Below are 13,807 nucleotides of genomic sequence, written 5' to 3'. Positions count from 1 at the left end.
TGATTTTAAGCATGATTTTATTTCTCCCTCTTGTAGGTGGGCCATCGTTGGCCTGACTGACCAGTGGGTTCAAGACAGAATCACTCAGTAAGTTTTGTGTCTCTATAAAAAAAAAAAATAGAAACCTTAAAAATATACTGAGTGTTTAGGTACATTTATATCTGATTGCTGACAAAACAATGTTCCCCAATACTGCTGCTGATGAGATAATTATTGGAGCGGACAGAGCTTTCTTCTTTCCTGAAAAAAATTAACTATTGATGAATCTGTTTCTGTATGTTTATCATTTTAGGATTTCTTCATTCAAGGTAGGTCTGTGCATTTTAGACTCTATTCACTTTTTAGGTTCATAGAACTCTGATCCTGGTAGTTTAACCCCGCAGAGGTGGTGACCCTGCTGGAAAAGGTGACCTTGCGGTCCGCTTGGGAAGGGTGAAGAGGAGGAAGATAGGTGAGTACACGGGACTAGGTAAGTATGTGTACCCCTCTTTCCTCTCCTCCCTCCCTGGCGGCAATAGTTCTTGTTTTTTTTTTTATAGGGTCCACAGGCACCGGGCTAGGTTTATTGTAGCCCAGGACCTCTGTGGACCTTCCCTCTCCTCCCCCTGGTTACTTGGGTGCATAGGGGGTTAATGCTTATATCCACTGGCAGGCGCTATGCATCACAGCGGGCGGCCGAGCGCTCCGCTGTGGACCTAGTGTCTGCTCTTATCGGACAGGCAGGGAGGGGAGCGCAGGAGGCTTCCCACTCCCTGTTCCCAGCCCCATGATTCACCCTTTTCAGGAGCCATGCGTGCCGCTCCGGAACACGCGTGGTAGCCGGGTGCACGTTAATTTATGCCCCGGCTTCTATTGGGCCTACCGGTTGCTCCAGTTTCATTCTGGACCACCACTCCGATCCCTCTATGTTCTGGTCAACCTACAGTACACCCGGTCGGCGGTACACCAAAACCTTAGGCCCCGGCTTCGCGGACTTCTAGGCCGCAACTTTCATCCCGGGGGGCGGTGGTACTGGCGTGAATTCTTCCCGCCTAGCTTCCCCTTCCTCCAGGAGCCTGCTGAGCCCCGCCCCGGTCCTTAGTCAGCTTTAACCACTTCTTGGCCAGTCACTTCTTGGGGCTGACACAGGATTATCTGTCATTTATGTATGCAGTGCAGGGGCTCTAATCTGAAGAATTTAACACCTGTCCAATTAATGCTGGGAATCCTTTTTTTGAGAGACTAAAAATATCCTATCCCTCATAAAAGAGGAGACCTCTCATAGTTCCCAGTCAGGGAGGAGGAGAAAGTGGCAATGGCGTACGCCCTCCATATTGTTGAGGACAACTCTGGTTTCGTCCATTCAACCGATGTTTGGCGTTTTAAGTGAGGAACTTGACCCCTCTCTGCAAGTCTCCCCCCCCCCTTTTTTTTTTTTTTCTTTCTGGGAAGGTGGCATTTTCCTGGGTGCAGGCTTTTCCACCCAGCGAATTTGGGAGTTGGGCGCGCCTTTCTTGTACGTGCGTTCTCGGGTTCGGAGGTTTGCTTGTCCATGACTAGCTCTTTACGCCGTGCGGATTCTTACCTGGTCATTCCTTGAGGTCCTTGGAAGGGCTCTATGGTCTCCAAGGGGTGTTTCCAGGTGGATCCGTTGGCAGTTGCTTAGACATTCCGCTCCCGGGGCAAAGCACCGCCCAGCGGAGTTCGGGACACCTAACCAGCGGTCAGCTCTTCTTGGGATAAATTTTTCACCCTGCATCAGCTTTGCGGTTGTATAAGGCAGCGTTTTGGTCTTCCTGGGGCACGTTCACCAAGTTTTTTGCCAGGTGCTTCCTAGGCATCGCCAGTGCTGCTCCGGGCCGCAGGGTCTCGCAGGCAGCAGTGCATTAAGCATTCTCAAGGGAGCTATTTCCATGGACGTGTATTTATTTATTTTTCCCCTCCCCGTGGACTGCTTTAGGACTTGTAAATACTGGGAGGGTCCTGTGTCCCCCAATGATACCAGCGAGAAAACAAGATTTTTGTGAACTCGCCTGTAAAATCTCTCTCGTGTGATTCATTGGGGGACACAGCACCCACCCAGTATTTATTATTGTTAATGGTGATGTTTGGTTGCCGGTCAGGTGTTTAGAGGGTTCGCTTCCACCAGCGTTTGTTACGTTCTCTTTTACTTTGCACATGTTTCTACTGCTTGAGCACAAACTGACATGCTCTCTCCAGGCTGGAGGGGGTATAGCCCGCAGGGGAGGAGCTAAGTCTTTTTTCAGCCTAGTGTCGCCTCCTAGTGGCAGCAGCAAGCTATACCCACGGTTCTGTGTCGTCGTTCCTCGTCGCCCCCCCCCCCCCCCCCAATGAACTACGTGAGAAAGATTTACAGGCGAGTTCACAAAAATCTCGTTTTCTGCTGGAGCTCTCTCCCTATCACAGCTCAGGGGGCAGTTAAGGATGAAACTGAGCCTGCGCAGCCATGTCAGTGAGCAGGACAAGTTAATGAGAAAAAGAATAAAGAAAAGGTGGTGCTATACATAGTAACATAGTACATAAGGCCGAAAAAAGACATTTGTCCATCCAGTTCGGCCTGTTAACCTGAAAGTTGATCCAGAGGAAGGAAAAAAAAAAAAACCTGAGGTAGAAGCCAATTTTCCCCACTTTAGGGGAATAAAAAATTCCTTCCCGACTCCAATCAGAATAACTCCCTGGATCAACGACCCACCTCTAGTAGCTATAACCTGTAATATTATTACGCTCCAGAAATACATCCAGGCCCCTCTTGAATTCCTTTATTGTACTCACCATCACCACCTCCTCAGGCAGAGAGTTCCATAGTCTCACTGCTCTTACCGTAAAGAATTATTTTCTATGTTTGTGTACAAACCTTCTTTCCTCCAGACGCAGAGGATGTCCCCTCATCACAGTCATAGTCCTGGGGATAAATAGATGATGGGATAGATCTCTGTACTGACCCCTGATATATTTATACATAGTAATTAGATTTCCCCTCAGTCGTCCTTTTTCTAAAGTGAATAACCCTAATTTTGATAATCTTTCAGGGTACTGTAGTTGCCCCATTCCGGTTATTACTTTAGTTGCCCTCCTCTGGACCTTCTCCAGCTCTGCTATGTCTGCCTTGTTTACAGGAGCCCAGAACTGTACACAGTACTCCGTGTGGTCTGACTAATGATTTGTAAAGTGGTAGGACTATGTTCTCATCACGGGCATCTATTGATGCAACCCATTATCTTATTGGCCTTGGCAGCAGCTGCCTGACACTGGTTTTTACAGCTTAGTTTGCTGTTTATTAAAATTCCTAGATCCTTTTCCATGTCGGTGTTACCGAGTGTTTTGTCATTTTTAGTATGTACGGGTGACTTGCATTATTTTTTCCCATGTGCATAACTTTACATTTGTCAGTGTTAAACCTCATCTGCCACTTATCTGCCCAAGCCTCCAATCTATCCAGATCCCTCTGTAGTAGTATACTGTCCTCTTCAGTGTAAATTACTTTACACAGTTTAGTGTCATCTGCGAAAATTGATACTTTACTATGCAAGCCTTCTACAAGATCATTATTAAATATATTGAAGAGAATAGGGCCCAATACTGACCCCTGAGGTACCCCACTAGTGACAGTGACCCAATCTGAGTGTGTACCGTTAATAACCACACTCTGTTTTCTATCATTGCGACAGTTACTTACCCACATACAGACGTTTTCTCCCAGTCCGAGCATTCTCATTTTATATACTAACCTTTTATGTGGTACAGTGTCAAATGCTTTGGAGAAGTCCAGATATACGACATCCATTGATTCGCCGCTGTCAAGTCTAGAACTTACCTCCTCATAGAAACTGATTAAATTAGTTTGGCGTGACCGATCCCTCACGAAGCAATGCTGATATGGCGTTATTTTCTTATTTCCGTTGAGATGCTCTCAGAAAACCTTCAAACAGTTTACCCACAACAGATGTTAAACTTACCGGCCTATAGTTTCCAGGCTCTGTTTTTGGACCCTTTTTGAATATTGGCACCACATTTGCCATGCGCCAATCCTGTGGGACATTTTATTGAATAACTCGGTGGCAAAATTTATTACAAAAGTATAATTTCCCTTCCTACGCCAAGTTAAGTTAAACAGTACATAAGCTGTACATCAGAATAGTGCCATTAAAAAAAAAATACAACTTGTCCCATTTAAAACAAGGTCTCATATGGCTTTGTTGACAGAAAAATAAAAATCGTAGCTTTTGAAAATGAGAGAAAAAAGTGAGCCCTAAATGGAATTTGTCACGTCATTTTCACCAATATAACTAACAAGATTGCAAACGCATTACAAACATACCTGTGTGTACTTTGTCTTTATTTCATGTCCTGTAAAAGCACTTTTATTCTGCTGAAAAACTAAGTGCTCAGCTGGGTGGGCTTTGCTGTTCCAACAGTTTGTGATTCCAGCCTTAAATTTGTCTCCTTGATGAGCCACTGATTAAAGACTGATTAAATACTTTGCAAGTGACCTGCATATTTTTCTTGAAAATGGAAAGTACAGTAATTGTCCATTTTGCAGGATGAAATATGTGACTGATGTGGGTACTCTCCAACGACATGTTTCCAGACACAACCACCGCAATGAAGATGAAGAGAATTCCCTGTCCATCGATTGTATGAGGATAGCCTTTGAGTATGAGTATCCTTTTTAACATAAAGTGGTATTCCGGTTGTTAGAAGTTATCTCCTATTCACAGAACAGGGGATAATGAAAAGATTGGTGGGGGTTCTACCACTGGGACCCTCACTGATCACGAGAATGGGGGCCCCGTACCCCCTGCAGCTCTCCTGAAATGAATGGAACGGCCGGTTGGGCATGTGTGCGGCCGTTTCATTCATTTCCCTGAGACTTACAGAAATAGCAGAGTACAGAAATAATCCTTATACTGTGGATGTTGAAGAACTTTTTTTTAACACATTAAAGGGGTTCTGCAGTTTTTTTTTAAACTGATCTATCCTCTGGATAGGTCATCAGTATCTTATCGGCGGAGGTCTAACACCCGGGACCCCGGCCGATTAGCTGTTTGAGTAGGCAGCGGCGTGGCTAAGCTCCATTCAAGTGAACAGAGCTTAGCCCCACCCAGGCCATTGATATCAGTCGTGATGTTACTGGGCCTGCGGTAAACAGCGAGAAGGTCGCGGCGCTGCTGCCTTCTAAAACAGCTGATCGGCAGGGGTCCTGGGTGTCGGACCCCTGCCGATCAGATTTTGATGATCTACCCTCTGGCTAGATCATCAGCATCAGTTTAAAAAAACTGCAGAACTCCTTTAAGGACCTAGGACGAGCATTCTCGTCCTAGGGTTAACGCGTTCAGCAGCAGGGCCCCGGCTGATACTGATAGTATTTGTGGCACCTGCTGTTAAAAACACCAATGCAGGCAGATTAACCCCTGTATGCCGCGGTCACGCTGACCGCGGCATACAGGGGGTTTGCGGCAGCTTGTATATCCCTGTTCTGTGGTGACGGGGAACCGATATGGTTGCTATGGCAGCCCCGATGCCTTGAACAGGCATTGGGACTGCCAGCTACGGAAGCCCAGGAGATCCAGGGCTGGGTCTCCTAGGCAACTGTTCATGTCTTAGGCTCCTTTGACACGTCCGTAGCGTGTTTTGCGGATCCACAAAACGCGGACACGGTAATGTGCGTTCCACCAAACAGTCATCTCTTCCCGCAAAAAATGAGACCCTACATAAGACAAACGGCCAAAAGATGAGTCTTTCAGAAAATGGAGACCCTAAAATGATTTTTTTTTTCCTTCAAAAATGATTTTATAGTGTAAAACTAAAATGCATAAAAAAGTAGTCCTATTAGGTATCTCCACGTCCGTAATGACCTGTTCTATAAAAATATGACTTGTCCCCTAAAGTGGTAAACACCATTACAAAAGTGCAGTACCAAGCGATCAAAAAGTCATATTCAACCCAAAATAGTACTAATCAGACCATCATCTCTTCCTGCAAAAAATGAGCCCCTATATAAGACAATCGTACAAAAAATGTCTTTCAGAAAATGGATATGCGAAAACTTTTTTTTTCAAAAGTGCTTTTATTGTGTAAAACTGATATACATAAAAAAGTAGACCTATTAGGTATCACTGTCCTTAACAACCTGCTCTATACAAATATCACATGATCTAACCCCTTAAGGACACAGCCTTTTTACACCTTAGGACCAGGCCATTTTTTGAAAATCTGACCAGAGTCCCTTTAAGTGCTGATAACTTTAAAACGGTTTGACTTATCCAGGCCGTTCTGAGATTGTTTTTTCGTCACATATTGTACTTCATGACACTGGTAAAATGGAGTCAAAAAAATAATTTTTTTTGCACCAAAAAATACCTAATTTAACAAAAATTTGAAAAAATTTTGCAAATTTCAAAGTTTGTTTCTCTACTTCTGTAATACATAGTAATACCCCCAAAAATTGTGATGACTTTACATTCCCCATATGTCTACTTCATGTTTGAATTGTTTTGGGAATGATATTTTATTTTTTGGGGATGTTATAAGGCTTAGAAGTTTAGAAGCAAATCTTGAAATTTTTCCGAAATTTACAAAAACTCAATTTCTAGGGTCCAGTTCAGGTCTCAAGTCACTTTGCGAGGCTTACATTATAGAAACCACCCAAAAATGACCCCATCTAAGAAACTACACCCCTCAAGGTATTCAAAACTGATTTTGCATACGTTGTTAACCCTTTAGGTGTTGCACAAGAGTTATTGGCAAATAGGGAGGAAATTTGAGAATTTCATTTTTTTGTCTAATTTTTCATTTTAACCCATTTTTTCCACTAACAAACCAAGGGTTAACAGCCAAACAAGACTGTATCTTTATTGCCCTGACTCTGCCATTTACAGAAACACCCAATATGTGGCCGTAAACTACTGTACGGCCACACAGCGGGGCGTAGAGTGAAAGGTGCGCCGTTTGGTTTTTGGAAGGCTGATTTTTATGGACTGGTTTATTTACACCATGTCCCATTTGAAGCCCCCTGATGCACCCCTAGAGGAGAAACTCCCTAAAAGTGACCCCATCTAAGAAACTACACCCCTCAAGGTATTCAAAACTGATTTTACAAACTTTGTTAACCCTTTAGGTGTTGCACAAGATTTAATGGAAAATAGAGATACAATTTCAAAATTTCACCTTTTTGGCAGATTTTCCATTTTAATATTTTTTTTCCAGTTACAAAGCAAGGGTTAACAGCCAAACAAAACTCATTATTTATGGCCCTAATTCTGTAGTTTACAGAAACGCCCCATATGTGGTCGTAAACAGCTGTACGGGCACACGGCAGGGCGCAGAAGGAAAGGAACACCATATGGTTTTTGGAAGGCATATTTTGCTGGACTGGTTTTTTTGACACCATGTCCCATTTGAAGCCCCCCTGATGCACCCCTAGAGTAGAAACTCCAAAAAAGTGACCCCATTTTAGAAACTACGGGATAGGGTGGCAGTTTTGTTGGAACTAGTTTAGGGTACATATGATTTTTGGTTGCTCTATATTACACTTTTTGTGCGGCAAGGTAACAAGAAATAGCTTTTTTGGCACAGTTTTTTTTTTTGTTATTTACAACATTCATCTGACAGGTTAGATCATGTGGTAATTTTATAGAGCCGGTTGTCACGGACGCGGAGATACCTAATATGTATACAATTTTTTTTATTTATGTAAGTTTTACACAATGATTTCATTTTTAAAACCAAAAAAATGTTTGTGTCTCCATAGTCTAAGAGCCATAGTTTTTTCAGTTTTTGGGCAATTATCTTAAGTAGGGTCTCATTTTTTGCGGGATGAGATGACGGTTTGATTGGCATCTATTTTGGGGTGCATATGACTTTTTGATTGCTTGCTATTACACTTTTTGTGACGTAAGATGACAAAAAATGGCTTTTTTTACACCGTTTTTATTTTTTACGGTGGTCATCTGAGGGGTTAGATCATGTGATATTTTTATAGAGCCGGGCGATACGGACGCGGCGATACCTAATATATATACTTTTTTTTTATTTATGTAAGTTTTACACAATGATTTCATTTTTGAAACAAAAAAAATCATGTTTTAGTGTTTCCATAGTCTAAGAGCCATAGTTTTTTCAGTTTTTGGGCGATTATCTTGGGTAGGGTATGATTTTTGCGGGATGAGATGACGGTTTGATTGTTACAATTTTGGCGTACATGCGACTTTTTTGATCACTTTTATTACCTTTTTTGGGAAGTAAGGTGGGCAAAATTTCAATTTCATCATAGTTTTTTATTTTTTATTTTTATGGTGTTCACCGTTCGGGTAAAGTAACATGACCGTTTTATAGATCAGGTCGTTACGGACGCGGCGATACCAAACATGTGTAGGGAATTTTATTTTTTTCATTTTTTATCAGTGATAAATGTGTTTTTTGATTTTTACTTTTTTTTTTCACTTTTATTCACTTTTTTTTTGACCCAGACCCACTTGGTTCTTGAAGATCCAGTGGGTCTGATGTCTGAATAATACAGTACAGTACAATATATATTGTTCTGTACTGTATTTTACTTACACTGAACAGATCTATGCCTTTCAGCACAGATCTGTTCAGCACCATGGACAGCAGGACGCCTGAGAGGCGTCCTGTTGCCATGGGAACCTTCCCCGTCTGCTCAGAACTTCGCAGACGGGGAAGGGTAAGGAGGGGATCTCTCGGGGGGCTCTCTGGGGGCTCTCTCCCTCCCCATCGGGGGGCTGCAAAGGCACAGCAGCCCCCCGATGGGAGAGGGAGGGAGCTCCCTGCGCTGTTAACCTTTTCCATACAGCGGTCCGTACGGACCGCTGTATGGAAAGGGTTAAACGGCTGACATCGCATCGCAGATGTCAGCCGTTTATACCAGGGTGCCAGCAATGTGCTGGCACCCTGGTATCCCCACTAGACACCAACGATTATACAAGGGGAGGCGGGCGGGGGATCGCGATCCCGCCTGCCGCACCGCCCGCCTCCCACACCGCCCGCAACCCTCCCCCTGCACCTCCCGCCACCATAAAAATCATTCGGGGGTGCAGGGGGGGGTGAATAAAACTTTTTTTTTAGGCATATAAAGTTTCTGATCCCCGCGGTCAGGGACTGCGGGGACCAGAAACTTCAGAAATCGCAGCAAACCGCAGGTCTGAATTGACCTGCGGTTTGCCGCGATCGCCGACATGGGGGGGTCACGGGACCCCCCCGCGCATTTAGCCTAGGTGCCTGCTCAATGATTTGAGCAGGCACCGGGTTCCGATCACTGCCAGCCGCACGGCAGTGATCGAAAATACACAGGGCGTACATGTACGCCCTGTGTCCTTAAGTACCAGGGCACAAGGGCGTACCTGTACGCCCTATGTCCTTAAGAGGTTAAGTGAATTCCATAAAAAAAATACTGTGCCAAAACCAATTTTTTTGGTTACTTTGCCACATAAAGTGTAATATTGAGTGTTTAAAAAAATCATATGTACCTAAACATGGTACCTATAAAAAGTCAACTTTCTGCAAAATGATCCCCCATTTTAGACAATTGGCATAAAAATAAAAATATAGCTTTCAGAAAATGGTGACACAAAAAACATGATTTTTTTTTTTCACAAATGCTTTTATTGTAGGAAACTGAAATAAAAAAAAAAAATAGACATTCGGTATTGCTACGTACATAATGACCTGCTTATAAAAATTTCACATTATATACCCCTTCAGGTGAACGCTGTTAAAAAAATAAAAATAAAGACTGCCAAAAAAGCAATTTTTTTGGGTCGTTTTGCCCTAAAAAAGTGTCATACAACAAAACTGTCACCTCATCACGTAGTTTACAAAATCTGGTCTTCAAATGTGACATGGCAACTTTAAAATTATCCCAGCGACATCTACCCTGTAAACTGCAGCATCAGGGTAATAAATATTGAGTTTTCTTTGGCTGTTAACCCTTGCTGTGTTACAGGGAAAAATAGGTTGAAATTGAAAATCTGTAAAAGTGACATTTTGAAATTTCACCCCCATACAACAAAGTTTGTAAAATCAGTTTTGAATACCTTGAGGGGTGTAGTTTCTAGAATGGGGTCATTTAAGGGTGGTTTCTATTATGTAAGCCTCGCAAAGTGACTTCATAACTGAACTGGTCCTTTTAAAAAGTGGGTTTTGGAAATGTTCTTAAAAATTTTAAGAAATGCTTTTAAAATTCTAAGCCTTCTAACTACCTGAAAAATAAAATGACATTTTCAAAATGATGCCAACATGAAGTAGACATATGGGGAATGTACAGTAGCAACTATTTTAGGAGTCATCACAATCTGCTTTAATAGCAGAAACATAAAAATTTCTAAAATTGCGATTTTAATTGTTTCACCTTTTTTATTTATGTAAAAAAAAAATAATCGACTCAAATTTACCACTAACCTGAAGTACAATGTGTCATGAGAAAACAATCAGAATCGCTTATGTAAGTAAAAGCGTTCCAGAGTTATTACCTCATAAAGTGAAACATGTCAGATTTGCAAACTGTGGCTTGGTCCTTTATGGTGAAAACTGGCTTGGACTTGAAGGGGTTAAGCATCTTAAACTATAGGACATAGGTGCTGATGAAACATCCAAAGTCGATTCGCATGAAACTTAGTTCCAATACTGTATGGAGCAGGAGCGCCGTACAGTATTAGAATGTATTGGCTCAGATGAGCCGAAGTTATGGCTTCCCGAAGTCTCGTGAGACTTTGGGTAATAACTTCATAAATCAATTTGTACTGTAAAAAATAATTTCCTGAACTCTGGTTCAGTTCCAAGTGGTACCTTGTCGATTTGCTCATCCCTAGTGCTGATGGTTTAATAAGTGATTCACTGGGTGCCATTATGTGTTGATCGCATGCAGCTATAAACATAGTGGTGAACCCCCTTGAAACAAAAATCACCATATTTAAAAAATAAAAAAAATGTAAGTAAAATTTAAGTAAACTAAGATTTACATTTTGTTTTTCAAGCCTCGTTTCCTGATGGGATGAGATATATTATGGATTTATTTGTCATGTCTTGTCTTGAGGGGTGACAAAATAAGCAGTTTGCAATCTAAACCAAACTAGTTTTCTTTAACGTTTTATATGTTAGTGTGCGTCTTTCATTATACCAACACTGGTCATTATATGAAAGCATCTGTAACTCGTGCTATACATCCTCCATTCTCAAACTCTGGTCTGTGCATGGCCAAAAAAAGCTTCAAGAATTCTTGGCTGACATGGGGTAAGTGACCATATGACAATTCTTATACCAGTCCCTGTAGTGGGCAAGTTTAGTATCTACAGCAATATTTTTTAGCGCCCATTTCCCAAGTAATCCTTAAATATGTCATTGTACTCTCAGTAGTAAAATATATACTACCATATTTTCCCAGGCTTCCTTTGAAACAAGTGAAACAGAAGTTTAATTCCATGGACATTTCCTTAAAGGAAAATCTCCGAGAAATGATTGAAGAATCTGCTAACAAATTTGGGTAAATGATAATGTTTTTTTAAATATTTTTGTCAAAAGGCAGGAGAGCACATTGATGGATATCACAGTAACAGGACATCATGCAATCATCTTGTGATCTGTTTTATCAGATCATTCCAAATAAAAAGATGTTTAGTTCCACCTTGTGTATTCAGTGGAATACTAAGTTATGGTGAGCAACAAATATCAGATCTATTTTATTCACTTATACTGCAGCCCTTTACACACCATCATTGCTTGCTGTCCCCGTTGGGCTCACAATCGAAGTTCTCTATCAGTATATTTTTGGAGTGTGGGAGGAAAATGGAATACCCGTAGGAAACCCACGCAAACACAGGGACAACATACAAACTCCATGCAAATGTTGTCCTTGGTAGGATTCAAACCTAGGAGCCCAGCGCTGCAAGGGTTCACACATTGCAGTCAAATCTTGATTTCTCCTGTGATTGTTGCGAAATCATTACAAACTACGATTTACCACACTGCGTGAATGTACCCTTCATGTTATCCTTCAAACCCATTCAGCTCTCCATCAGACACAAGTGGGCTTCATTCTGTTGAATGGTGGGCTTCATTCTGTTGAATGGGTCTGCGCTGCATTACCAGCTTGTCCGCTTCTCTCACATAGGCTGCAGGCAATTCTGCTTGGGTCCCGACTGGATGTGTTTGCTTCTTTTCCTGTTCAGCCGCATAGTCTACTATGAAGCTGAATAGGAAAAGAAGCAAACACTTCCAGTCAGGGCCAAAGCACAAGAGCCTGCAGCCTCTGTGAGCACAGTGGGCATGGTGGCATTGACAGAGTGGGGGACTGGTAAGCAATTGACCTAACTATCTTCCTTCCTCAGGTCATTAGAAAGAACTGTTTTTATGAACAGCCAGTTTAGGTATAATCTGTACATAGTGATATTTTACCCTAACTAATGTGTCATCAGAAAATGAGCCATTTCTTAAATCAAGGTATGTTAAAGGGGTTTTCGGAGACTTTTTCAGGATAGGTCATCAGTATCTGATCGGTGGGGATCTGACATCTGGGACACCCGCTGATCAGCTATTTGGGAAGGCAATAGCGCTGCAACCTTCTTACAGCTTTCACTAGGCCATGTGACATTATGTTCATTGTTCTCGTGGCCTAGGTCCAGGTAGTTCAAGTAAATGGGGCTGAGTGCAATACCAAGTACAGCCGCTATACAATACAATGTACGGCGCTGTGCTTGGTAAGCACACTCTAGGCCTCGGTGCACAAAGGAGTGTCTGTGCCTTTTTTCAAACAGCTGATTGGTGGGGGTTTCGGGTGTCAGACCCCCAACGATCAGATACCGATAATCTCTCCAGAGGAAAATCCTTTTAAAGATGACCTTTCATGGGTCCAGACTTTATAAACTAAGTATCGGGGTATGTAGGGCATACAGCTGGGGTCTAACAGCTCTTACAATTTTTTCTGGGTGCCGCTCCGTTTGCCCCCATTAAATTCTCCCGCCCTGTATGCTAATTTTCACATCTGAACAGGGAGGAGGAGACTGCCCTGTTTCTCAATGGGCTTCTCCTTCTCCGTGGCTGTGAGTTGTCCAATCACAGCAGAGAGTGTCACAGCCAGGGAGAAGGGGAGGTGTGTGTTGTGCTTTATAAAAAAAAAATATAAAAAAAATGTCCTCTTACTTAGTTTATGAAGTCTGAACCCATGAAAGGTCCTTTTTAAACATATTTGTAAACAACTCGTTGACAAATTTTTTCCATGTCATTATTTATCCTGAAAAAAATCCTCATGAAAAGTTTTTGCATTGTCCACCTAACCTAGTGATAGGTGTCCACGTGATCATGTTCAGGAAATGGAATGAAAAAAAAAATCTACAGCCAGAAAATAAGTAGATAAAAAAAAGTGTCACTGTCTGGTTTTAACTGGCAGAAAATTAAAAGTTGTAGGTGACACATTCCCTTTCAGAAGTTTCATACAGGTCTGTTAGATCTGCTAATCCTGTCTAGAATCTGACAGTTTGAAGATTGATTAGAGGTTCTTAATGTATGATTTCATACAATTAGGTCATTTTTAGACACATCTATTGGTTGGCTTACTTTGCCGTATAATTTAGGCATAATTCATAGTGGAGCATTTTAAGTGATCCTGAGAATAGTGGTCCCCCAAACTTGTTCACTGCTGCATTCACATCTATGAGACTGACAAACCATTGTCTAATGTATAAAGCAGATCTATCTACCGGCTTAGAATGAACAAAAAATGGAAGTTGATTAAGGAAGTTTTGGTAGTGATGCAAATTTTTGTTAGTTTCTTCACCTTAGTTTTGAAGGTTTAATT

General features: G+C 42.0%; 1 protein-coding gene across 1 annotated transcript in view; it reads left to right on the top strand.

Moving 5' to 3' along the window:
• Positions 1-13,807, top strand: part of CDC45 (cell division cycle 45) — a 78,485-nt gene that overhangs the window by 35,155 nt on the left and 29,523 nt on the right. Inside the window, exons 9-12 of the mRNA XM_040416345.1 lie at positions 37-87; positions 4,541-4,660; positions 11,116-11,247; positions 11,399-11,497. Of these exons, the coding sequence (XP_040272279.1) occupies positions 37-87; positions 4,541-4,660; positions 11,116-11,247; positions 11,399-11,497 (402 nt within the window). The remainder of the gene's footprint in view (positions 1-36; positions 88-4,540; positions 4,661-11,115; positions 11,248-11,398; positions 11,498-13,807) is intronic.

Source organism: Bufo bufo, chromosome 2 (assembly GCF_905171765.1).
Source record: "Bufo bufo chromosome 2, aBufBuf1.1, whole genome shotgun sequence".
Lineage (NCBI taxonomy): Eukaryota > Metazoa > Chordata > Amphibia > Anura > Bufonidae > Bufo > Bufo bufo.
Note: the sequence above shows the minus strand (reverse complement) of the source record. Positions and strands in the feature narration are given on the sequence as shown.